At 41.4% G+C, this 27,954-nt stretch overlaps 1 protein-coding gene across 12 annotated transcripts in view; it reads left to right on the top strand.

Moving 5' to 3' along the window:
* LOC122517830 (roundabout homolog 2) overlaps positions 1–27,954 on the top strand; it is a 195,482-nt gene that overhangs the window by 80,146 nt on the left and 87,382 nt on the right. For all 12 annotated transcript variants that reach the window (XM_043636426.1, XM_043636423.1, XM_043636421.1 and 9 more), the window contains 2 exons: positions 20,816–21,200; positions 21,328–21,569. In XM_043636426.1, coding sequence (XP_043492361.1) covers positions 20,816–21,200; positions 21,328–21,569 — 627 coding nt within the window. The remainder of the gene's footprint in view (positions 1–20,815; positions 21,201–21,327; positions 21,570–27,954) is intronic.

Here is a 27,954-nt window from a genome sequence, read left to right as displayed (position 1 = left end):
CGGCGTTCGTTCTCCAAACTGGAATACTACTGTTATTGTTAGAAATGTCTCGAAAGTGGAATGCCAGGGTGAAAAGCCACGGATCTTGAGTGTAGCATTAAACGATCGTCAACGCTAACGGAAGAGAAATGACGATGGAAACTTTTCAGCCCAGCTTTCAGACTCGCGAATCCTGATACCATTGCTGCTTCTGCTGCTGCTGCTGCTATTTTATTTTTTCTTCAAATATTACGGACAAAGCGTGTTCACATTCGTTCGAATATTAAGATCGCGTAACTCCGTTAATATTTATCGGATCTGAATATGGTTTGTTTCGAATGATTTAAAATTTTCATGAAAATACGAAAAGACTCATTTCCCAATCCAGTATATTTGTATATTAATATATTTATCACTTTGACATTTTAAAAATGCTTCCCATTTCGTTTTAAGAAGTTCCTGGACTCCGAGGAACTTTCAAGAAACGTGCTAACATATCTAACTTAACGTGTAAGCTTCTCTGCTCCGTCTAGTTTCCTTCGTGTTTTAACCCCATTTTTCCTCTCCCATGATAGCGCGCTAGCCACCATCTCGCGATAAGTAGTTCTTAAAAGGTACTCTCATCCTGAGATATCACGGTCGTTGAAAGTGGTCCTCCGCTTCTTTCCCCCCCCCTTCTTTTTTTTCGTCCTTTAGCTTTTTTCTCGCAAACACATACGCGCGCGTGTCGTAGAAAATCGCCAGTTATTTCGAGAAGTGTGAAATAATGCGAGACGTTGCATAAATCTTGAAAAAAGAAAAAAAAAAAGAAAAAAGGGACGCGCGTTACTTTCTTGAAAAGGGACGAACGGGGATTCGCGTCTGGTCTGGTGAATTACACGCCTTCCCGCCGCCGAATTCCCAGGCGGTTACCTGCGATAATTTATTTTCCATGGAATTCGTTGCATTTTGTTCGCGGGCGATAAATTTCGAGGGTAGAGTTCGATTGTTTCAAAGGAACGCCGCTATAGTGCTCCGCTCGTTTTCCGCTGGTTTTGTCGGCTAGGTGAAAGAGAAAGAGTGAGAGACGCGAGAATCGTTTTGTGAATTCGATCGAATGCTTTTAACGACGCGGAAAGAGATGGGTACCTAGCGAGAGAGAGGGAGAGAAAGTATATCTTTTGGGAATTATCGGTAGTTACTTTGCCTCCTTCTATCTCGATTCTCCTGAAGGGTAGTTTTTGTTAAACATCCAAGAGGCTTCGTTCAAAGTACTATTGAAAGATAATGTATATTGAGAGAACAAAGATGAATGATATTATTATTGAAATGTATTTAGATCGAAACGATGGTGATTTACTTAGCAGCTTTGCTCGTTCGAAATAACGCTAAAAGGATGTCGCGAAAGGAGAGGGATTTGAAGGTTTTTCTCGTCGATAGGGAACATCTATCGGATTTACGTTGTAGAATATTAGTCGAGGAAGATTCTCGCGAGAAAATTCCGTAGAAGAAATGGCGATGGGGGGGGGTGGTAGTGCTTTAAGGCTAAAGAATAGGTCTGAGGGTTGAGGAAAAGAGACGCAGACGGATAGGACGGATAGGTCGGATAGAAGATTGCGAAGAAACGTACATAAGGGTGTAGAGTAGTAGGTGAAAGAAGAGAAGCAAAAGGAGGAATGTCGTTTCGTTTAATTCGTAAACGCCTTAGGTTGCCGTTGGGAAACGATTCGGGCGCGTTTGCCAAGAGAGAAGGCAACCTGTTAGAGAAATTTCCAACAAAATACTGAGATTCCGTGAAAGAGTTCGAAGAAGCGCATAAAACGTCACATTTTTCTTCCAAGAGGGAAAAACCTTATACTTATCGGCTGTCAAGGAAACGCACGCGTTTGTCGTATATTTTAATTATTTCGTGGGTATAAAATCTAACATTTTTCATATATATTCCGTTCGCGTTATCTTCCTATCGTTATTCCTTCGGCGAAGTAAGAAACTAATAAAAGGACTTTTTCTCTTTTTTTCTCTCTCTCTCCATAAAAGAGCTTCTTTCATCGAAGATAGGTTTATTAATCTCGAAACAGATGAACGACTCGGCTCGATAAAGGTAAAGCTTCTTTTTGCTCGTGAATAAAGAAGGATAGACGATCGTCGTATGCGAGTAGAAGAAGAAAAATTAGGTCACGCTGGTCGATTTTCTTGGGGTAAGAAGCTCCAAGGACAGCGTAGTTTCTCCGCGTCGCGTCGTCGTCGGTGTTGATCGGTGTGCGACGGCTTTTTTCGAGCGGGCTCTTTAAAATTCAGTTCGGTGCTCTCACCGTCGGCGATTATGTGTCGTGAGAGAACACAGAGGAGTAATTTCGGTCTCTCGCGGTGTCGCGGAAGGAGGTGAAAAGGTGTAGGGGGTACGCCATGCGTAAAACCGTCACGCTGTTTCACTCTACCGACGTGCACCGTCGGTGATGTGACGTTAATTTGTCTCTTGTCTCCTAGCACGTCGTACAACGGGCTTTACGTGCTGCTTATACGACCATGCTATACGATTCTTCCTTCTCTCTCTCTCATGTATTCGTGCCATTTTCGAGAGAGAAGCTCGCGCGCGCGCGTCCTACGTGCGTTGGCATATATCGAGAAGATGCATATATGCATAAAAAAGAGAGAGAGAGAGAGGGAGTTCGTTCTTGTCGCGTGCTCGTCCTCTCGTAACTAATCGTTTCCGATCTAATCGAACGAGTTTGAGATGGAGATAATCGGACGACGAGAGCATCGAACGCAAGCTGACAATCGACCGTTCGACCCTTTCCTCTATCTTTCTCTCTCTTCGCAGTCGATGCAATCTTCTACTCCCTTTATTAAAGCGATATGACCCTTCTCTTTCTCTCTCGTCGTTCGTGTTTTTGTAACGAACGTTATACGCCTTATCGTATTTTTATTAGAACGATCGAGCTCCAACGATTACTCGTCTGACGGTTAAAAAATCAAATGTTTCGTTCGATAATTTTATTCTTTTATTTTGTCGCGATTTTACACTCGGGTAAATAAAAATAATAGTCAGGAAAAATGTGTATTTATAGGTAAGAGGGATTATAAGTTTGGAGGAGAGGTTTGAAAAGATCGAGTAGCTACTTTTGCAGGCGGCAAAAGTTAGAAGGATGATCGACAACAATAGTAGTCAATCAGGTGGGCGTATTCGCGGGTGAATCGGTTCGATTATCCGGTAGGAGACGATCGACCTAGCGAACGGACCACACCTGCACCGCTTTTGCATTTGCACGGTCCTACCCTTGCTCTTCCTCCTTTCCTCCCACCGCCACCGAGGACCGTGTTTCGGCGTGCTACGTTGCAACGACGTTACCGTAATAGAGTCCGATTAAGATGCAAATTTGGGGCTGGGTCTTCGTCCGACAATTTAACTCGGTAACCGGGCTAATATTAAATAAAATGCAGCCTTCGTCGAGCAAGGAGAGAGAGAGAGAGAGAGAGAGAGTATAGAAGGTGATGAAAGATGGCGTAGGAAGGGTAACTCGAAGAACGTAACTCTACTGCTGTTCCTGTACGCCGCTTGAAAACGGCTAATTTTCATTTGAGAAATTGTTATTAAATTCTCTTCCACTGGTTCGCGCTTTTCTTCGTCAACCTCGGCAAGCCAGCTATCTCTTAAGCATGCTTTCTTTCTATCTCTACTTTTTAACTCATATTTCTTCTCTCGGACCGTCCTTTTCCTTCTTTTCTTTTCAACGCTTTCCATTTTCTCTAACGTCTTCCTTTTTATTTTTCCTTTCTTGTTTTCTCTCTCTCTCTCTCTCTTTATTTTCTTTTACCGATTTCGCAATAATTCCGAGAGGTAGAATCTTTTTAAAACTTCCGGCATGTTTTGTTTGTTCACCTTTATTTCGTATTCCTCGTAATACTTACGTGCTCGGTTTGTTTTTTGGTGCAGTTACGGCCGAATATACCGTATGGTCGCGAATGCATTATTTGCTGCTCAATGTACGTTCTCGTAAGGTAAATGTTCTTCGAGATGGGAGAAATTTAGCTTTCCTGGAAAGTGAGATTTATCGTAGAAGAGATAAAGGTTATTTATTGAGAGAGAAGCTCGCGTTAAACATTTCGGTGAGTCGTGTTCGCATTTCCCTTTTTTGTAATCCATTTTATTTTTCCTTTCCTTTTGTTCTTTCCTTTTCTTTTTCTTTTTTCTTTTTACAAATAACTCTATCACGTTTGCTTCCACTTACTATGGTGCATGCACATTTTTGCGGTACTTGATACAAGAAATTTGATATCCTCGCAACAACGTTTACATTTCCTAGACGAAACACATAGGGTTTACATCGGAGTGCTTCATGAGTTGGCCGAGAGAGGTTTACTTACCAAATACTAAGCTTGGAAGCATTTTCCCTACTCGCACGGGAACGGACCGTTTCATTTCCAGAAGATTGCACTAACGGTATAAAAATGTTAACGTTTATTTCACCGTGCTCAGCTATTTTCTTTCGTGCGTTTACGCGCGTTCGATGTTTTACAAAATAATACTCTGCAAACGTATAAACTAGACGAAGATTAAAAATATATTTTTCATCGAATATCGTCAAATGATATCAGGCAACGCGTTTTATTAACTATTCATCCTAATAAATTAGAAATAATTGATGTAGAATTTTGGTTGCTTTATCGGTAGTAGAAAGTTTAATAAGATTAGAGGATCGAGTGTTGTTATCGAGACCTATCAAAAGTTATCCAGTATAGGGGTTCAAGATATACTATCAGGAATAAACTTGGAAAATGGCGGTTTCATTAAACGTAAGCAAATTATAGAATGCTTATAATAGTTCGTTATTCTGTCGTTTCGCGTTGCGGAGAACGGGCACCGTCGTCCTTCGCGGATGCCCCATACATAATTATTTTCGAAAATATCGGCGATGAGTAATTTCCAAGTAAAATCATTTAATGCCTGCTAAAAGCTTTTAGAATTTCGTTCGCTAGTAAGCCCTCTCGCCTCTGTGCCGAAGTTACTTACAGTTAATGTAAAAATAATTAAGTTGGATTTTAATTTAGTGGTGAAGTTCTCTCCCTCTCTCTCTTTTTCTCTTCTTCTCAGTTACGTGCGCTCGCGCTCGCTCGCATTACCGACTCAACCTTTTAAAAGAGACCAAGAGCCTCGCCCTTATCGTCGTCTGCGATGGTGCTCATTCTTTCTCTCTCCCTCTCCCTATCCCTCTCCCTATCCCTCTCCCTATCCCTCTCCCTCGTGGATTTTTAATTTCGATCCTCGAACAGAGGTATCTTAACGACTAAAGAGAAGAGTTCGTTAGGACAACAAATTTCGTCAGAATCGAACCTTTGGAGCACTCGAAGGAAACGTTTTATCGATCGCTCGGGACGCCCTGCCCTTTTCCTACCATTGACTTCGTCTTACTTCGCAAGAATCTCGTCGCTAGAAGTGACTAAAGTAATTATGGCATTTCGCGTTTCACCATACGCACACTTACACCTATCTATTAGCTTTCATTAACAATCCAATTTACTAAATCCGATTTTTCCTATTAAACGTTTCTTTGACGACGAGCAAAACAATTCGGATTAGCATAAAAATATGAGTCAATGGCTTTTGTCTGAGCGTAGACGCTATATTGGATGGAGGCAAAAAACGCGAGAGAGACGACGTTGCTTATGTTTTACTCGTCTAGAATGTCACGTCGAAAGTCGAGAAAAGAGGAGGGTGCAAGCGAAGGAATCTTCTAAGGATTCGTGAAAGCGATTAGAACGCCTGCGACGTTATGTTCTTTGTAAAAATACGTTCCTTCGAAGAAAGACGGGCACGTTCGGACAATGCACTCGTCTTTGATGGAGTTCGTGATGGTACGCAGGGGAAAGAAAATTCAGACGGGAAGCCAGCCAAGAGAGAAAAGAAGATTAGACATCTTGGTGTCTCGCGTTCGAATCAAGCCTGGCACGATTCGATCGTTGCGATCTTAATAATAATAATCTAATTATACGATAATATCATTTATAGGATAATACAATTTAGTTCATAGACAAATCTAGGCCATGTTATTTATACCGATACATTTCATCGATCATTAGAAATCTAGTCTTTCGGACGAAGAGAGACTACGCGAAAATATCTCTACGAAATCTTACATATTAAAACATTGTTAATCGCTTAAAACATATTATTCAATTAGTTTGCATTGCTTTACATTATTTGTTCTACTAAGTCAACGGCCAGGCCACGTTGGATTACTAGTTTCCGTCAGATTATTAAAGTCAAACAAACAACGTGGGCACGGTTGGTAAAATGGATGGAAGGGAGAAGCTCGCGTGAGAAGAAGGTGTTCGTAGAGAAGCAAATTCGAACCTGTAAAACGGAGAGTAAAAAAAACACAATTTGTTCTAGCGTGAATAATGTGTTTGGAAAGGGTTAAAAATTGTAAGTGGAATCCTTTCGTAGGGGAATTCAGAAGTGGAAAAAGAAGGAGCTTTCAAAATAGGTAGCTTATTTTTCCTCGCTGAAAATAAAGTTATCGTCTGTCGTCGTCGTCGTCGTCGTTTGCGTCGAACGACTTATGGGTGGGGGCCCCGTTTGCAAAGCGATTTGCCTCTTGTTACCTTCGTCACGTAGACGCCCGCGAGACGGCCGCTAAGTCGCTGAGAGACCGAAGAACAAGGCCGGAGGCTGAAAGTACGCTGCAGGGTGGTGCGCGCGCGACCACTCGGCGGGGTAGGGCTCCTCCGAGGGGTTGCTTGCTTTCTTGCTTCGATGGATGGATAGGTGGCTTAAGGATGAGTTTCCAACTTGTGCTCATCGAGCGGTTCTCCGCGCGTACCTCTAACCGTTCGTGTTTACACGCCCTCCAAAGCGTTTCGCAAATTTAGCCGCCGATCTTACGAAAATAAACTTTTAAGCTTCGTCTTCATTTTCCTCGATTTTACTATAATGAATTTCAACGGATTACATTTTTTTTAAGAGAAACAAAGAGAGAGAGAGGGAGATGGAACAGCTGCTAACTGAATAGAATAAACAAAAAATTTATTCTATTTTTCTATTAGGTGTATACGTTCCTTGTTAATATTTAAAAAATAACGAGTAAAATAAAGACAATATATACTAAAAACTTAATCACACTGCAACGTTCTGATTTAAACATTCCTTCAATTTTTATGACTTTGGATAATAAAATTTTTATCCAGAAAAATATCACATTAAAATTATTTTATATTCAAAGTATATTAATAAGTATGTAATGTTTAAACCAGTACATATGCGTTTAAACAATCTGAAATATAAGTAGAGTGTATCAGAATATTTAAAAAATTGTTAAATAATCGATAGGAATGTCTATTGTTGTCTAAAAGCTAGGAATATACGATCTACGTACCGTCCCCTTCGAAATCCACCGTTGAAATGAGCTCTTGTCCTCTATGAAAGTACTTTTATTAAACGTTGTTTATCTGACTTTCCTAACGTTGCGCATGTGTATAAAGGGTGTCATACATCTAATACATAATATTTAAGATTGTAACGTTCTTATTTTAGTATTTTTTTAATTTTTGTGTAATTATTTTAGTGCTCCTGCGCATTGTGGACTTCGAGGGTCAAATTTTGCTGCAATATAAGAAAAGTGCATTTTCGTCTATAAGTCCATTAGTATATTGTTTATTAATTGTTTAAATATATTGTTTGTATAATTGTTTAGAGAAATGTACTTTCTTTTTTCATTTACATCTTAAATTTTATTAAATAGGTTTATTACTCTTTTTATACACGTGCTCAACGTTCGAAAGGTCCTGTAAACAACTTTCACCAAAAGAATTTTTACAGAGGACAATGACTCAGATCAACGGTGGATTTCGAAGAGGAGGATGCATCGATCATATTCTCGGTGCTTTTAGACAACGATATACATATCTTTTGATTAATTAACGATCGTTTACAACATATTGAAGAAAGGACTGTACTCTGTATGTATAGATAATATAAGAATGACTCGTTACTTATTATATCGAATACACCATATGCCGGACATCGTACTAAGTAGAATGACCTGTGTTTTTCATAAATTGTCTGTTTTTTTTATAGGTTTAAACGGTCGGAAAATATCCCTCTTTGTTCGTCTCGCTCGTAGAAACTGGTAGGATCAATGAATCTACGAGAGAAGTTCGTTCGGTTCGAGAAAAGAACATCTATTGAGGTAATGGCGATCGTTAATCGAGAAGACAACATTATTAAAGCCACTATCGCGGAAAAGAGAAATGTTGGTGGGGTGAGGGGAGAATGGTGTAGGAATTATTGCTCGTAGAAGAATGGCCATGTTCTCTCTCTCCCTCTCTCTCTCTCTCTCTCGGTCGCTTACTCGAATGCATTCGAGCGGCGAAAAACGAATCTGATTCGCGAATGAAAATCGCCAAAGAGCCGCAATAATTTTTAAGAGGGAAAACAAAAGCGTTGGGACTCGGCCCCGGAGTAATAACAACGTCGGACCAACGAGTTCGTATATCGGAAAACGCTAAATACCGTCCGCAGTCTCGTAGCTCTGTTTCATGTCATTCATTTTATTCGATAGCGGCCTGGAAAAGGGGCGAGGGACGAGGTATCGCTGAATTGTTAGCGGTAGTACTGCCGTTGCCCGGAAGATCTACGAAATTGCTCGATGTACCAGTTTTACATGATTAATCGCGTTCTATTAATTACTGGCTTTGCTGATAAATAAACCAAAGTCGAGTTACGATACCAACTCGTTCTCATCTTTGATTTCTCTTTCGGTGATTATTTTTTCTTCCAGCGTTTTATCATTTGAGAAAAATAAAACGTCGCATCGAGCGTTTCCTGGTTTATTATCGTTATTATCGATAACGAGGAGGATGTAAGAGGAAAGAGATATAATAGTCAAGTAGATAAAAACTTTGAATAACTCTCATCCGAATGTATATCATTGAATTTTAACAAGATCATCTGTATAACGTCATAAATTATTGTTTTTATTTCCGAACCTTTCGAACGATCAATATTTATTCTAATTAATATTAATTGATATAATATTTTCACGAGATAAAGATTATTTTAAAGAAAGTTCCATATCGACTAGCAGTAATCAAATGTAAATCTTGACGCCATCGACATCTCAATACTTTTTCTAGCGAGCAATAAAGTATTTAATAGCTTACGATCGATTTAGAAAATATTAACTTTGGCGAACGAAGAGGAAGAAAGAAGGATGTCTAGCGAGATGATCGATATCGTTGACATGTCTTCGCGTGACCGGAAACTTGTCCCGCTTAGGATGGTCTTTTTACCATTTTTCCTAGTTCTACTTCTTTTCGTTGGTACATAATACTTTTTTCTCGGTACACTACGATCGAATATCGTGACGACGACGACGACGACGACGACGAGTTGGGTAGCTAGGTGACACCAACGCGAGATCGTTTACTTTCCTTCGGTATATATCCAGAGGCCGATAATTCTTCACTGTCCTCGAGAAGAAGCGTACAAGAGCGAGACGGATCTCATTTTACGCTCGGCTCGTACGTTCCTCTAGGACTATTACGTTATATTCAGGATTTACTATCGCCTCTTTGTCAGTCCCTTCAAAATGGCTACATATACGTGTATATATTTCTCTATGTACCCAAGTATTTACACGCGCGTGTGCGGGTTGATATATAACTACATTTATATAGAAAAATAAATACACTACCGTTCAAAATTATTTTACCAAGTGTACGAAATCACAAATTTTCTGAATACACAAAGAAAATACAAAGCCGGGGGGGGGGGTGGTTTATTTTCCAGACTAAATTACTCTAATAAATTAGTTCTATTAAAAAGCTCGCAACAAGATGGACACAAAACTTACAGATTGCTTTTAAAATATTTACATCTTAGCTCCGTCGAAATAGCCATCTCTCTAGCTTCATATTCTTCCTATCCTAAATTATAACTTTTGCAATGTTTTATGAAATAGGACGGAAATACGGATCTGATGGAAAAACTGTACAATCGATAGATTGAAAATATATATAAATTGGAAAATAAGTTGGTATTACGTTAGAATGATTTTGTAAGACGATGAAATAATTTTGACCAGTAGGGTACCTATATATATACCTGTACGCGTAGACATTGAACGGTAGACCTATAGAAGGTGTCTAGAAGAGTGAGAACGGATTATTCGGGAAGAATGGAAAGAGCGGAAACGAGGCGGAGCCATTGCCGATGCTACTCGCGTGGAAGGTAGTCGCCGGTTTATTTCCACCAGCGAAGACGGATGGCAGTGTCAAATGAAAGCGACCTAAAAATGGCTCTCCCAGTTTCTCCCTCGTTTCTGTACGTCGCGCTCGTTCGCTCACGAAAAGTACCCGGCTTCTTCACGGGCTGCCAGAGAGGATCGGAAGAAGAAGCGAGCTTTGCGAGAAGACCACCTATTGTTCCTCGTTCTCTTACTTACTAGGACGGGTAGGTACAACGTCGAGACAAACGGGCACGTATCTGTATCCCTTCTTCGAGATAACTTCGAAACATTCGATAAATTGATCGGAAGATTAATGACAAACATTTCAAGCTCTTTCATTTATAAATTCCTATATATTAGAGCTTGTCCCATAAGTTCTTTCCGCGCCGTAGGGAGTAATAAATGAAAGTGGTGGCTTTGTTCAGATTACGCATCTCTACTAGGCTAGCGCTGATACATACTACACGACAGATTCTTTCGAGTGATGTCCCTTTATAAGACAAACACCCGCGTTCTAGAGAAACGCTACTGTAGAAAATGTAAGAAAAGATTCAAATTAAATTCTTTGCATAGGTCTGTAGAAATCTATGAAATCATTAAAATGACTCATTTGAAAGATAAGGCGAAAATGTCTTTGTCGATAGTCGAACCGAGTTCTTGCTGACAGAAGGAAAATCGTCGTTTTCGGGCTAGTCTTACGGATTTTGGTCGGCGGTTTACCGTGGACGTTTCGAGGATGGTTTCTGTGGCTGGAAGGTGGGGCCGGTCGCACGGATATGCTAGCAAAGTTCCTCGTTCGAAGTTGCCCACCCGTCTTTGGTGTCGTCCTCGTCGTTCGTCGTTCGTCGCTCGTCGTTCGTCCTCACCTTTCAAGCGTGAAAATGGTACGAACAATGGAACGGTCGGTGGTAAGCAAGATAGGGAGACCATACTCGTAGTGCTGGATCTTCGTGCTGGATGATAGCACAAATGCGAGACCAAGAGAAATGAACGGAGAACAGAGGATCATCGTCTATAAATTTACGATATGGAAGAATAGAGAAATGATATTACGCGTAAACGTCATCGATTATTATCCGATATATCAAATCAAATTTGTTAATCATCGTCATCATTTCTTAAATAATATTCGACCGAAAAGAATGAAAAATAATAGAGGAAAAAATATCCAATGAAACATAAATCTCATCGAGATTTCATCGTGTTCCGAAAGGAATTTAGAGGGCACATATTTTTGGAAGATCGAAAGGGATCCTTCCTCGCTACCATTTCCTTTTACAGCCGTTTATATTTATGAGCATCACACCAGGAATGGAGAAGCGACGAAACTTTTACTTCCAAGTGGGGAGTTCTTTCTTTCTTTCTTATTTTTTCTTCCTTTTGTTTTTTTTCCCCTTTTTTTGAGCTTTGGAAGTTTCGTTGAATAATGACGAAGTGCGTTGCGAGCAGACGTTCTTCCTCCGGCGGTAATTAATGGACGCTCGATACGCGAGGATGGACGTGGATGGTTATCGTGGATGAAAACTTGGATGGCGCGGTGGCATCGGTAATCGCGTTTCAGCCAAACAAACCGATGCTATCACGAGCCAGTTATACTCTCTCATTTGGAAATAAATCTAAATATTTAACGTCAGCGCCAAATGAAAATCGATCGACGTACTATCGATGGTGGACTAGGGTGGACGAGATAGTTACGATAATTACTTAAAGAACGAAGTTTCTAACTGGCAGAATAAGCAAGGATATTTTGGATTCTTCGATCATTCGCAAACTCGTATATACATCGTGAAAAGTAGCGGTAAAGGTGCAGCAACATACGCTCGCTGCACCTGACGCAGTCAACTTGTTCGAAGCTAACGGAAAGAAGAACTTTACCGACGTTGATGTGAAAACGCTCCTTCCAGAGAGATGTATCCATGTACGTATGCGGGTATGTGTGTACGTGCCAGGTATACGTACTAACCGCGATGTTGCGGTAACAACACAAAATTCGCCATCGTCCATCGAAAGCTCGTTCTCATCGAGAAATCGTAGCAGCTCAAAGGAAAATCTATACTTCTACAGCGTTTTCATTTCGATGAAAAGGTTAAAGTTTCATTTAAAAGATGCTTCGAGAAATTTCTTAGAAACGGGGATGGGTAATAAAGGGAAATAAAAAAGAGGATATAAACGCGTTGACCTTATTCCAAAATTTGTTTCAAACGTATTGAGAGATAAAACAAATAAATAAATGGGAATAAAATGGGAAAGAAAGAAAGTTGAAAAGAATAAAGAAAAGTTATAAGCTCGTCAATATCGAGAGAGCGAAAGAAAAGTCCCGTTTGAAAAAGATATGGAATGAAAGAGAAGGAAAATGGTTTTATCTCGTAAGAGATATAAAATAATCGTATAGAAGAGAAGTCAAGCGACTGTCGCGATCGTCCGTGCTCCACCACACCACCACCACCACCACGATAACGCGCGAACGTCTGCGACGACGATAGGCGCGTCCGTTCTTCTTTCGCGGTAATTCTATTAGCCACGGTAAGCGAGCGCGAATTCTTTATTCTCTCATTTTTACGACGACCACGCGACGGTATTACCCTCCTTACTGCGAGCAAGAGGAAAAAGAATGGAAGAATGGAAGAGGATGCGAGCAACGACTGTCCTCTTTCTTTCCTTTTCATTCTTCCTATCTCCGTGTTTTTCTCTCTTTTCGCAACCCTCTCCCGTTCTTTCAGCGGTGGCTGCTTCTTTTCTTTTCATTCCTCCTCTCTCTCTCTCTCTCTCGCTCACGGCCAAGGCAATTCTCTCGGCCGTGCTAAATGTGTAAGCGATAAAAGTATCTCCGACGTGGAAAACCCGCGTCGTTTTATGTACCCTCTGCATTTCCTTAAGGGCCTCTACCGAATGCTCGTAAATTCGCGAAACGCTTCCCCGAGAGAAATTTTCGTCAGGGTAAATGGAACTCGCGTTTTCCGGCCAAGGCGTTAAACGATTCGCGCTTCCTCATTGTTTGCTCTTTCTTTTCATTCTAATATATATATATAAGTAGAGAATATCAAAGAGGAACAGGACGAAGTTAATAAATTCGATCGACCGATGCGAAGCAACAATTTTTTTCCATACTTGGAAGAAATTTCCCAAGCATGGAAGAGTCCCAAAAGTATTCCAACGAACAGTCGCGTTATCATCCCTAGTGGCTCTTTTGTATGCGCAGACAAAAAAAGAAAAGCAAAGAGTCACCGAATCGATCCTCGTGCATCGCGATTAGAGAGAAAGACAGGATTCGAGCACGATAACAATTACGGTTAAGTACCGAGGGATGAGTGGTCGAATACGAACGTGAAACACTCGTGGCTCTTGCCATTAGCGCTTCATTAATAACGTCACTCGTGGTACCAGTGATTTAGTACTCTCTAGAAAAGACCGAAGGAAAGCTCGATTCTTTCGATGGAACTCGTTTCGAACGACACAAATTCGTTTGCTCCCGACTGCTCGACTACTTCTTTTTTTTTTTTTATTTTTTCGAACGAACGGAGAAAGAGTAAAAAAGAATAATTAAGGGCTCGATATTATTTATTCATTATGATGGACGCGTGCAAGCAAAAGTATTCGCTGGATCAACGCGGCAGATGCCGTTTCGGAACGTAAAGCAAAGTTTCCCTTATCCAGGAAGAATTACGATGTTCCGAGATGAGCACAAGCCGTGATCTTAAGTAGAAAGCAATGTTCTCGTTACATTCATTAGACGTTTTAATTAATCTTTCGCTTCTCTATCAAATACTCCCGGGACTGGTGGTACGAATAACCATAATCGATCATAAATAAATTATAAGATTTGCTAATCCAAATCTTCCTTAAAGTCTTTTCAATTATTTCGTTTGTAACTTTGGAACTTTAGGAATCGCGTTTCTAGCCAATGAAAATGATAATCTTTGGATTACCGAGAATTAAAAATAAACGACTCGTCATAATTGGAACGATAAGTTTAATCGTTTGAAGAATTATTATTCGCGTCGTTTGCAATAAATATGCAATTAACGAGAGGTGATGGACAATTTCACGAAGCAGAGACTTAACTAAAATCCCTTTTGGTGGTAAAATTGAATGGGAAAAATTGTTAGGTCCGTATTTCTTGTTGGCAAAGAGATTCGGAAGTCGGTGTTTCGATTATGTAAAACGATCGAAAGTAACGATAACAATTAGATAGAATGGAAATAGATCGGATAGGCGATCTCTCTTTCATAAAGGCAGGAGGTCATTTCCGGTTTGGCATGGACTACTGGACTCGGCGCATCGAGCATCCGGATTCCGGTTTTGGCGAAGCTTCAGAAAACTTGTAAGCTCCGCTTGGCAAGTGTATCAATCACTCAATATCTCGGTCTCGAACGTTGAGCCTATATATCGAGCGAGGGCTGGGGACTGCTTTGCGAGATTTCTTTCTGGTTGGTTCTTTCAGACGTGGCGCATGGCCAGCCAACAGGACGCACGATATCCTTTCTCGTCTCTTGACTCTTACCACGTACAATACCCTCGAGGATATCTATATATATATATATATGGTGGATACGTGACGAAGCGAAAGCTTCGTGTTTTTCAAAATTCCAACGGAATTCTTTTCCGCGAGACACGAAGCTTGAGAAAAGTTCGTTTCCAGTCTGAAAAAAACTCAACAAACTCGCGAAAATCGTATTACCACTCTCTGTGTTTTTCTTTACTCGTTAGGGGGAAAAAAAAGGGGCGTAAATCACATGTTAATTACTAAAAAAGATACACGCGAATAATACCGCTATATCTGCAAAGAACGTTAAGAATAAGATATACGTACCGCGGGTATATGCTCATTCCACGATATTTTAGCATGTAAAGAAGAAGAGAATATCGTATGTTTTGAAAGACGCATAAAAATGGTTACTTTCGTTGTATACGAAAGAGACAGGTTTATTTAGAAAATCCGAGAAAGAAGGAACGCGTTAGAGTAAACCTCGTGGAAAATCCGTGGACGGTGTAAGCAAGGTCCCTCCGGTTGTATCTTCTAAGCAAAAACCGTAGCGAAGAAGTAGAAAGAAAAACGAGATCCTTTCGGCTCGAGCGAGCATCAAAAAATCCTTCTCGTTACCGTCACAGGGAAAATAAACGATCGTTTCGGAGGGGAGGAAATCCCTCTCTCCGCGTTTGTAACTTTATCTTTATCTAGTTGACTTTTTGGGACGATCGCCTCTTCCAATTTTACAAACAGCGCATGAGAGAGAAAGAAGTAATCGAAAGGTAGGACCTCTGCCATGTTTTCTCGTTTTATCCGAATACTTGAATCTCTGGCCTCGAGGTTCGTAGTCGATTCCTCGGGCTACGAGTAGTAGGGACCTTATCGATCTACCTCGAGTAATATCCGTATCGAGCAAAGAGAGGAGAGAACCAGTTGCACCGGAGGACCGGTGTGTGTTTGCAGTCAATAACTCTCTAATCCGTAGCCTGGACTCTTGGCAAGCACCAGCCGGCAAGAGTACTCGATCGCGCGAGTGAGCAAACGAGCCAGACGGAGAAAGAACGATCTTATTCGTTTCTCTGGGACAGGAGAGCTCGCGCGCTGTCTGCACTCGAGTACCTCTCTCTCCCTCTCTCTCGCCCTCTCTTCAATTTAATTTGCATAGTTCGTCGAACCATAGCTATATTTCCCCCTTTGATTTCGACACGCGCCCTCTGAACGACGACGACGACGAGTTGGCGATCGAACGGCTTATCGCTCTTTTTTCCGTTTTTCTTTTTTTCACTTTTCTCTCGCTTATAGGTAACGTTCCTCGTACCTTTGCTTTCCCTGAAACTTTGAAAAACTCGTTCTGCTTCGCAAAACATTTCTCTGTCCCTTTTATCGTTCCGATCGCATTCTGGCAGGCCTGCGCACGTATACGCGCACGCGTTTTGGTCTTACCGCGGAATTAATCAAGCCTATCTATATTAGAAGGCATGCTCTGCGGTTAGATTAGAATCCAGCCAAATCCGCTAACCGAATGGACAGTGGTACTCGCTAATGGAGCTTTGCGTTGGGAAGGGGATAGAAGAAAGGGGGGAGGAGGATCCTCCTTGATACCGACGAAAGCTCATTCTCCGTCCTTTTATGTTATTTAACGATTCATTTCGTCGCTTCCGATCGAAATAATCATAGACGATTTTCTCCGCGCTTTAATTCTTTGCGATATTTGGCTAAAGTACGATCTAATCGTGAAAGTGCCGTGATATTAAGCAAGAGAAAATGAAACGACGCGAAAGCCATTTCGGCGATTATTAAAATTTCTTTCTTAATTTAAAGTCCTTATTATTATAGAAGGGAAGAGAGAGAGAGAGAGAGAGGGTATACGCGTGCCACGTTAATTGATATCAAAGATCGGGGGCAATTGAAATTAGAATGGGAGTAGTTTCGGATAACGATTACGTGCGACGCGTTACCAAGAGATCGTGCACGTGCTCGAATTTCTCGATTATTACACCGGAATTGTATTTTATTTTATAACTTTAGACACGTACGATAGGGAAAAAAGGAAAAAAAAGGGAGAGAAAGAGGAGAAAATATTATATAATAAAAAAGGAATGAAAAAGAAATTTCTCCGAACAATTTTCTAATTTCGCGTAGAGTGTTATTGCGTGTAATGTGCGTAAGTAGGAGGGTACAATTATTTTCGAGTTTTTAATTACCAACCTGCTTTTCGAATGATAATTAATTTCCTTTCGCGCGTGCATACAAAATGTTCAATTTAATTACTTCGTATTGGGAGCAGTAGAAGCGCCGACGGGAGGAATGAGACATCGTCGGTGTCGGGGTAGTTTAGCGGTGCTCGTGCTTATCGGAGAGCTTGTTTAGGGTTGCTTGTGCCGCCGACGCGGCGTACGTTTATAAGTGTGCTTACCTTCTTTCCTTTTTTTTTATGCCCCTAACGGAGCGTTATTACTGGCAGAGCGAGGAGGGGGAGTGTAAAAAATGCGTTTACCTCCGGCGGCAGAGCATTTCGCCGAGCGCGTGCAGAAGCCCAAGAAGAGGTATGTTGCTAGTGCTTTTTCCTATTTCTCGAGGCGGCTCCGAACGGAAAAACATCGTCGTTTCGTTTAACGAACGACGCCCGGCTCGATCGCTGATGAACGAAAAAACCCGACCAAGAGAAAAAAGCTAATCGTGCGATTTGATATTTTTATAATATCAGTCCTACCCCCCTGCTTCCCCGGCGTTTAAAAACAAATGGATATGCGATTGTTCCGGATGTTCGCGCTCGACAACCATTATCGTTATCGTTATATCGATTCTAACGATTTCTGCTTACCTGCACCTGCTCCCATTTACCCCTATATCGAATCTGTTGTTACGCGCAAGAAACTACCTTCCTCCTCCTTTTGCCTTAGGACTCCTTTGTCGCAGCGATATAGGTCGTCGATACGGCTTAACGATGAGCATCGCTTTGATTGGAGCAAGGAACCAAAGGCGCTCCGTAACCGTTCTAGATACCAAAGGGTATTACATTGGGCTTAGTACGGGATGACACTAAGTTAAGGATAGTAGCAAAAGATAGGATAGAGAGAGAGAGAGAGAACGAGGGGGATTAGAGAATCGCTCGCGGGGGAGAGAGAGAGAGAGAGACAGCGTCGTCGGGTGGAAGGACAAGGCAAAAGCGAACCGGCCAAGATGAGGGGAAACAGGACGAGGAGAGAGAACCGAGGAAAAGGTGCGGGTTAGATGAGAATCACTCCTATTGCCATCAAAGACGTTCGTGCTACGAATTTTGCGAAAGAGATAAGTTCCCTCGACGATATACATCAGGCATCGCGACCCCTCTTCTTCCTTTTTTTCTTCTTTTTACGATATCCTCCTCTTGCCTTCTTCTTTCTCCGCTTTTTCCTGTTTACTCACTTTTTTTGCTCTCTTCTTTCTTCGCAGCCACGCTCTAGTACACGATCCTCTGATCTTTATCGCTTTATACGTGTGTACGAAGCAAGAATACCGTCGCATATTTTCTCTCCATCCTGCTACTTTCTTTTCTTTCTTTCTCTCTCTTTTTTCTTACATTTTTCACAAAGTTCATCTTTGCCATGATATTCGGTAAAGCCTTCGATGAAACTTTTCGTTCGACCCTCGAACACGACTTGGCTTCGATTTGAATGCAGAGTGCGGACGGATTTCTCGTTGCGAGGACTCGCAATTGAGAACTGTCTTCGAGACGAGAATTCACGATCGTTACGTTGCCGTCCAAAACGAATCCAACGGGAAGAATCGCAAATTTTCGTGGCTTTGGAAAAGATATCTCTGCTAGTTATTTCCTAGTTCAAAGTTTTCACTTATTTAACTTCCAATTAGTAGTAGACGAAGGGAAAAAGTTGAAAAGTTGACGCGTACCATCGATGGGCGCGTTCATTTTTGCAAGATACCGTTCGAAGCGTTAACGAAATCCACCCCAAACGGAATGATTAACAAACTCGTACTTCCTCTGGCATCTATTTCTTTCGAATTATTTCAGTTTCCAACGCGAACTCTCTCTCTCTCTCGTACTTTTCAACTTTGACGGGCAGTTCTGTTGGTACGCGCGAAACAAAAACTGTATAACCCGGCGAGTAAAAGGTTCCCTTGCGATTCCATAATTAGCAGGGTTGCTTCGTTAAGTTCGTATTATTTTGCTAACAACGCTAGCTGATGCGAGAACCCTTACACATTCGCGTAATAATAATGGGAAGTAATGAAGGCTGAATCGAAACAAGCTCTACCCATCATAGGTAGTGCTCGATGATGAAAATTTTCGATCTTTACTCTGTGCGCGTGTGCGTGTGCGCGTGTGTACAGTCGGTACACATATATCCCATAGATATGCGCGTACAACAAATGTACTTTGTGTTTTCATTTTTAGCAACATCCTTGAACTCATTCAATCGGCTCTTGCTTTCGCTTTCTGTCACATCGATCTATCCAGGTACAGATCGCAATCTGTTGACATCCATTGATCATGACATGAATAATGAATGGATACATCGCTTGAATAATGCATGCATCAACGTCGAACAACATCTACTCGATGGGTCTGTATAACCGAGCCAGAATATCACCTAGAACATTGATGAAGGTTGACTGTTCACTAGTGGGCGATACCGTGGTATCGTTATCGTATTATATTCGAGCTTTCTTTTACGATTTATTCTCTCTCTTTTTCGTCTTTGTTCTTTGAGATGCGTCGCATCGATCCACTCGAATTTCCGCGTTCACCGTGTCAACGTAAGCTCCGAAGCAACATTACCCATTTTCCTCCTGCTTTTATATTGCTTAGAGAGGAGAACTTATATATATATATATTTTATTTATTCCGCCAGGGAGATTTTCCTTTTGTACGAAAGCACAAAGTCGTACATACAACGGGAATCAATCGAAGTTCGATGCAATCTAACGGAAAGTAGTTACGACTCGATAGAACTTTTATAGGTCGGTATGGAATCTCGTTATTCGAAAGTAAAACGAATTAACCAAGTCGTTCCATCGAATTTATGGAAGATATAGAAGCTTTCCGTAAGTATAACTACTTTGACGTATTCTAAATAAATGAAAACAAATAATATGAAATTATAATCGTTGTTTCGAGAAATACTTTGCGTTCGATGACGTTCTTAGTAATATAATATAAATATGCAATCGAGTATTTGACATGTCCCCCTATCGTCCGAATTGCATTAATTATTTGTGCACATTTCTATATATCGTATCCACGTTAAAGTGGAAGCAAGAAATCAAAATCTCAGCTATTTCACGGAAAGTTATCGCAAATTGTTCGCACGGGTTTCTTTCTTCTCGGGGAAGAAAGCTCGAGGAAATTCGTTTTGGTGATTACAGAGAAGCTTCTTCGTGGAATACGAAAAAAGAGTTAGCGCGTTGGTGCGTTGTCGGTGCCTGGGGCGGGGGTGTGGAGGGGTAATTGCGGTGTTCCTAAGTCGAAGAGAATTGGGTCGAAGGGAAAAAGGGTAGACAGGTGGGTAGAAGGAGATGGAGAAGAAGAAGAAGAAGAAGAAGAAGAAAAAGGGAAAAGTTGGAAGGGGACGGAAAAAAGGAAAAGAAAGAAGACAGTGGTCTTAGTTGTGTTAGGTAGTTACAGCTATTCGCCGCTCATCGGTACAATAATTAGTTTTCCTCGAGAAGTCTCTCGGTCGACCAAGCACGATAGGTAGCTTTAAGAGCAGGGGAGAAGGAAGGAGATGCCGAGAGTGGCATGCCGGATAGGAGAGAAGCGTCGTCTCGCCGTTCTTGTCGTAGCTTTATCGAATTCTCCGGGCTCCTGCTAACTCGATCAAGTCCCAGTCTTTAGAATATTTACCGGTGGATGCCAGCAGATAGAAGAACGAGAGAGAGAGAGAGAGGGACGACGACGTTCGCGGTCTAATTTAGTTCGCTGGTACGACGTCCTGAAAAGCGGTAACACGATGGACCGCACAATAGACGAGCCGGAAGGAAAGAGGAGTAGGACGATTAAGCGTGGTGTGATCAGGAATTATAATGAACCTCTTCTCGCTCTTTTTTATCCTCGTCTCTTTTATATCAATGACATTAACCATTTGCATATTATCAAGCATGTTTCTCAGCGCATTTTTTCCTTGAAACGTTATTTATCTCGATGACGATGATTTTGTTTAAGGATCTGGAAACGGTGCAATCGTATACGCGTTTCGCGGGGGAAGACAGGAGGGTGGTCGACGAGCACGAAGAACCACGACGTCGACGACAACGACCACGAGTACAACGAAGAGTACGACGACTTCATCGTCGACTTTGATATCATTCGGCGAGAACGTCGTGCAACCCGCTGCACTTTTGGCTCCGGAAGAAGAGGCATGGTCCGTTAGTTCCTCGACGACGAGCAATCCTCCGTTTTCCTTTTCTTCGAGCGGCGCGTCGACGTTGGACGAGAGTGCCATTTCGACGAGACCACCCTTAGAACTCGTCGTCAAACCGCATACCAAGGTTATATTGCCTTGCGAGCTCGAAGGGAATTACTCTAGGCTCCTTTTGTCAGGATCAAGGTAAATTCCTACTTTTTCATTTTCTTCTATGACTCGATCAAATTTCTTTCTATTCTTAGACTTTTCCTTTAACGTATAATACGCGCGACGCATCGTTAGAGAAGTACATGCATCCTTCGTTCCTTAGAAGTTACAGAATACATGGAAATCCAGCTGCGTGGCTTCACGAAGGAAATCCGGTGGACATGCTTACGATAGACACGAGAACGGAAATGAGCGGAACTGGTCACAGATACATCAGTGATTCTACTACGGACGCCTTACACATAGATAACGTCAGATTGGAGGATGATGGAACGTGGGGATGCACGTTCGAGTACGATCGAGGAAAGTTCCTTTCCGGGAGACCGGTCAAGCTTGTCGTTCTCGGTGAGTTTTACTCCAAATTTAACTTATTTTCTTTTTTATCTCCACCATTTTGCGATTACAATTTATACAAGTTATATTTTCAAGCAAAAATTCTCCACTATCTTTTTTCTCTCCACGGTTAATAATTATTTTCAATTTGTCAATATTCGATCGATACCTAGCATCATCAAAATGCACCTATAGTATATGCGTGGAATAAAGGACAGATTCGATTCTATAACGATTAAAAATAAAAGCGTATATGATAAAAGGAACGTCATTCCAGTCTGTAGACATTCCTCGCAATATAAATGTTACCATGAATTCGGAAATTACTGGAACGGGAAGAGCGTCTCGAAAACATCCGAAAGCCGCAGTAATATCGTAGTTTTATGCATAATCTTGCGCCACGTGGATTGCACAGTTAGGGAAAGAGAGAGATGAAGAGATGGAGAGATAGAGAATATCGTGACGTTTCCATGAATATGCAACTGGCGGGTGGAATTTTTTTTAGGCAGTCGTGTGTCAGCTCGCTGCGGTTTGTCCTCATTGCGTTCGTCTCGAAACGCGCGGGCAAACGTATATACGGCGAAACAATGGCACCGCAAAGCGAAACAATCGCATGCACGTTCCTCCCTTCGGCCTCCCCCCGCCCATGTGACGTACTTCAACCCGGTATAGGTTAATGCCCCGACGCACCTTCGCGCACCTTCGCGCCCAATTGGGAGTGTAACGTATATCGAGTGTTGCATTTGAATTGCTATTTTTGTCTATTTTTCTTTTTATTTAGATGCGGTAGGTTATTATTTGAGTTCGTTCGAATTTAACCAGGAGCTCATCCTTTCTCGATGCACGGTAAAGAAGAAGAAGAAAAACGTTCGCACTGCGTCCGATGGAAATGGATTCGCTAGACGCCCTCGAGCGATGCCCTTTTCTTAGAACACTTCCCCGTGTCGTAGTAGGTATATCGGCGTACGAGAAAAACTTAAGAGTAATGTGCGTTTTATGTAGGCCCACGAGTCTCGGAAAGGTCGTATTTCATTTGACGAATAGACAGAACCGACAGACACGGAGAAAGCTCCCTCGTATACCACTCCCTTGCTGCTTGCATGTTTCCACGATGAAATTCGTCTTCCTCTCGGCGTGTTTGATGGTTCTCGTCTCTCTTTCTCGGCACCTTTCGATTAAGTCGAGATTGCGAGAAAAAATCTGTGTAACCACTATCCGGCTCTCTCTCTCTCTCTCTCTCTCTCTTTCTCGGCGCTTTTCTTCTCGCTTTTTATTTCGATTATTTTTATTTTTAGTCTACCGTTATCCATGCCGCTCTGTTGCTGCTGGTGCTGCTGCTCGAGAGCTTTCCTCCTTCCGTGCACGCACGCGATTCTTCTTTCACTCCTCTTGCTAAATTGAATTTACCGCTTCTTCGTTCGTGAGAGGCTCGGTCGAAAGGCCACGACTTGTTCTCTCTCTCTCTCTCTCTCTTTCCTATTGCAGAATCGTCTGACCCTGACAGGGGCCAGACTACTGGCAGTTGCCTTTTTCCAATCGCTACCTTTCTCTTCCTCTTTGCTTTCCTTTCCTTTTAACGTTGCCCGGCTCTTCTTCCCTTTGTCCGTCTTTCTCTCTTTCTTTTCTTTCATTCCTTCCTTCTTCCTCTTTCTTTTCCTATGTATCTATCTTTTTATCTCTCCTTCAGAGCCGTTCAACTTACCGGACCAAAGTTCGAACGAGTCCGTATAAAGGTACGATGAGAAATCGTGCTGCCTGACGCGAACAGGAGGCATTCCACTGTCTGATCAATATCGAACTTTCCCCTTTGCCGTGCCAGACGTCAGTCGGTGCTTCTCTACTACTACCGCAAGTATTCGATAACGAAACTCTGCTATTTTAGCTGGCGCATAGATTTTCTTAGATTTGTAATTTGCGTTTTTTTTTTTAGTTATCATCTCGGAAACATCCTCGTTCGTTTATTACTTCCCGTTCTATTATGCGAGATTTTGTAAAAATGTAATAACGCGTTTAACAAATATTTTATAACCGGACTATATTATGTTTTGTGTATTTTTTTGAAAAGATCGATTTAATTTGTGTTTTTCATAAGAACACGAAGGGATGCGAAATTTGGTTATCTAGGGGATCGCGAGGAGACAGCAGTTAGTCATTGTTTCTACTTCTGTCGCAATTTAACAACGGAAAAGGTAGGGAGGACATTCGTGTTCGCGAGTACAGAGAAAAAGCAAGCAAAGCGCGTTACTACCACGGGGAACGTTTACACGGAGTGTTTATAACAGTCCAGCGAGCATAACACCCGAGCATGTTAGCACGCGGAATGTTTCCTGTAATTTGTGTTCCGACTAAATTTCGAAAATGTTACGACCCATTGCGCGATTTCGTCGATTGTCCTCGACGTTACTCGAATGGTTTCGAATCGATAGAATTTTTTTTCCTTCCTTTGATAAATGTTCAACATTTTTTACACTTCATTTATCGTAACTATACCTACGCGATCTTTACGCGCGCGTACATCTATATATATAATTATTTTTACTTATTCATTTTATTAGCAATATAAATTCTTGAACGATATGCAACGCGAATATAACCGAGATAAATAAAATATTAGTTTTTCATTTATAAGTGGTTCGACAAAAATTCACTTTACAGTTATATTTTTCGAGTGTATAACGGAATATTTATTAATTTTTGTTGTTCTTTTTTCCCGAATCGCTGTAAAAAATGTATTTTCCCATCTCTGATAGGAGATCGATCTATCCGTCGAAGGTTTAGCGATATGACGATAACGAAACGTTGACGTGATCTCCACGCGTATTAATTCGAATCGATCCTTTCGAAAATCGTATTAACGATTGAACAAGGATATTAATCCATCGTACATTCGGTAGGCGTATCTCCCGATAGCGAATCGCACACAGTCCTCGTTCTGGGCTAGTGCGACACAGGGCATTAGTGCAGGTGGTGTAAATTAGCGCATCAAAGCCGGGTCACCATACCGGCACCCTCGGCTGGTAATTATTGACGAGCTCCAACCGTTGCCCGCTAACTACCCATTCATTAGCCGAAGGTTTCCACATAATTAATGGAAGAGTCATCGACAACGGCGATTCGTTAGCCGATCGCGAACTCGCTATTCCTCGCCTATCCATTTTTGTATTCTTATAATTCGTACATTGTACAAATTTAACGCGCCAATAAGATATTTTGTCTATAACATTTTCCTTCCATTTTTCGAATGGTACGTCGATTAGCCGACAGTAAATCCCGTTGGTTTATTTCTTTAAACGGATGTTTACTCCTTCTCGAAAATGTCTTATTTATTGGTATAGCACGATTAATGATGTTGTCCTGCAGTTCTTTCCCACGATCGTCCTCCAGTAGTAGTTCGTTTTTCAGGCACCCTTTCAATCCGGTTCTCGTCGGCGAGGCTCGTTCGAAATGGATGGACCGGAGCGATTCCGATAGCCATAGCACGTCCAAGAGCAAAGATACATACGTTTCTCGAGGTCCCTCTTTTCATCCTTTTTCCGAACCCTCGAAATATCCTCGAACACGATGGGGAGGAGAGAGCGAGTGCGAGAGCGTGTACGCTGTGAATGTGCCGGCGAACCGTACTGAAATGGAGTGGCCAGTCAATAACCTTGAGCTTCCGAGCGACTCGGTGCACTCGAAGGGCTGTCATTCGAACTGAAAGCTCTTCTGGCTTTACGACGTTATCGTGCTGTGTGCATTTAGCGCCGGTCACCCACCGATACTACCCACCGATGGTCACTGTTTCCTCTGACAAAGAAATCTTTCTATGTACATATGAGCGTGTACATGTGTATATACCGTAACAGAGATAGAGGTAGGTTAGTCACGCACACACTTCATTCTCGTTCGATGTCGCACGATGATCCCTTTCGCTTCGAGGAGGTTTAACGAACATAGTATATATATATACTAACGTGGAAGCACGACAAACTCGACGAGTAACCAGCCCAACCGAGCCCACCCATTCACCTTCGTCAAAGGGACATACCGTTCTATTATAATTTATTAACCGCGAAGAGCAACGGAACGCGTTGCTGATTTTATTCTAATTTCATCCTTTACTTTTCCTTAGGATAAAGCAAAAGAGACGAATTAATTTGTCTTCGCGCGTCATTTTAATGAATTATTATATTAAACATGTACCATCGATATTATCGTTTATCGAAATTGACTCTATTGCGCGTTGGTAGATATGCGTGTACAAATATGTCCGTACCCCTAGGTATATACGCGTATACCGCGTTCATAGTTCTGCGGTAATCGATGTTTCCTATGACGTTTGCTTTCCAGACAATCGATGTCTACGATTTATTAGCATTTACATAATCGATGTAATAGCATCGTACTTCATTATAATCCCATAGGTAGGTGGTTGTTGTTTCGGTAACGTTGAGACGCTACCGCCACCTCAAACGTATTTACGATCGAGTCGAGAAAAGAGAATGAACGGCGAATGGTTGTTGCTTTTGGAGCATCCAGTCGGAAAAATAGGTTGGAAAACATGCCGGAAAAGTTGGAACGAGATTAAGCTAATAGACTAATGAAATCTTTGAAAGTGGAAATCGCAATCGCATCCGGTTCTCTTTTCCGAGTTAAGAGTCTTTGGCGTACGACTAGGAGGGGAACTAGCCACGGTGTTTTCTCCAAGATGGATGGCTAACCGTAGCAACGGTGACTCGGTTCATTGACTGGAACTTAATTAATTGCCTCGGTGTTACGTGCTTTCGTGCGAGAACGACAAACGACCACACCGATATAGAGACTATTGTTCTGTTTTCTGCTCTACCAGGAATGCGATAATTAGTTGCCTCGTACGTAGCTTCTGTTCTTCTAAAGCTCTCTCTCTCTCTTCTTGGTATTGGTTCGATCGACGTTAAACAACGGGGGATACATTGTTGAATTTGATTTAACCGAGAAACAACAGCAATCGCAAACTCGACCATTCGATTTTCTAATCTTCTTTCTAAATTAGATTTTAACCAAGTGTGACGTTTATTGGTATATCGTTAAGTACCTTTAAACTCGTTTCAGTTATACCATAATACGGGGCATTTTCAACTTTTTCAATTTTATACTAAATAAATGAGAATACAAAAATATATGTTTCCACCATAAAAGCATTTCCGGATGAAAAATCAATACATTCCAAATGGAATATTTATGTTATCAAAAAAATACAATATTATTAATTTATATTATTTAATAATATTCGTAAATGAAACACTCGTGTTGTAATAGCTAAGGTACATTTTTCTGAACATTTATTGAAATAATTTGCGTAAAAATTGTACCTTGGAAAATAAACGTGTATCGTCATAGCTTTTCGTTTTTCCGTCTTTTTTATTGGAAGATCAACGAAAGAAAAATTCAAACAAGTTCGATCCAAATTTTCCATCCTTTCGAAAGAAGAATAAATGACGTCAGAACTATTCGAGAAGTCTTAGAAAACTTGGTTTGGAGGAAAAAGTCAAGAGCACGTAGATGAACCTGAGCGGCGATTCGCTAACAAGCGACTGAGTAGGAATCCGAGATGAGTGTTGAAAGTAGATACGCGTAAGCGTTGTGTTCGTTCCTTCCTTCCATTCTACCTTCCATTCTACCTTCCATTCCACCTTCCATTCTACCTTCCTTCTCTGCGTTAGTTCTTAATTTACGGAATAAGGGATCCGAGCAAAGAAATAAAGTTAGCCTTCGTTACGAGATTGCTTTAACGCGTAAAAAAGGAAAAGAAGAAGAAAAGAAATAGATAGAAAAGAAAAAAGGATTAAAGTCATTAAAGAGAAATCCTAATAATACATGAAAACGCGCGAGTCTAACAATTTGAGCAATTCGTTTGTTAGCTAGAAAATCAAGATTTTTCCTATTTCTCTTTTGGTTCCTTCCTTTTCGTTTCTCCTTCGATATTTGATGTCTATGTATAAGATCGACTCGGCGAGCAATTTCGAACTGAAAGTCGAATAAGAAGACGAAGAAGAAGAAGAAGGAGGAGAAGAACTTTAGACTATGTCTTCCTGTTGCACTTTCGATGGGCAATACCTGAAGGGCAGTGCAAACATAGGATACCAGCCTCGAGCGATTTCGCTTGACAGCTTCGAAATAGAGTGTTCAGTGGTGGAATAAAGCGCGAAGTCGTGCGATCTTTCAGAGAAAAAGACAACTAAATCTAAGCGGAAGCTCGAGCTACTACTGAAGACGACACGACGAACTTCCTTTCATCGAAAAACTTTAACTCGACGATTCGGGAATGACTTCTATTTCTTCCCGGTTTTCTTTCTGCCGCTAGCAGAGATTTCAAACGGATTTTAATTGCGTGTCATAAAGGATTTCCCCTTGGCCCTTTCGAACGAAAACAAGACAA

This window comes from Polistes fuscatus, unplaced genomic scaffold (assembly GCF_010416935.1).
Source record: "Polistes fuscatus isolate 324 unplaced genomic scaffold, CU_Pfus_HIC Scaffold21, whole genome shotgun sequence".
Taxonomy (NCBI): domain Eukaryota; kingdom Metazoa; phylum Arthropoda; class Insecta; order Hymenoptera; family Vespidae; genus Polistes; species Polistes fuscatus.
This window is presented reverse-complemented; position numbering and strand designations above follow the sequence as displayed.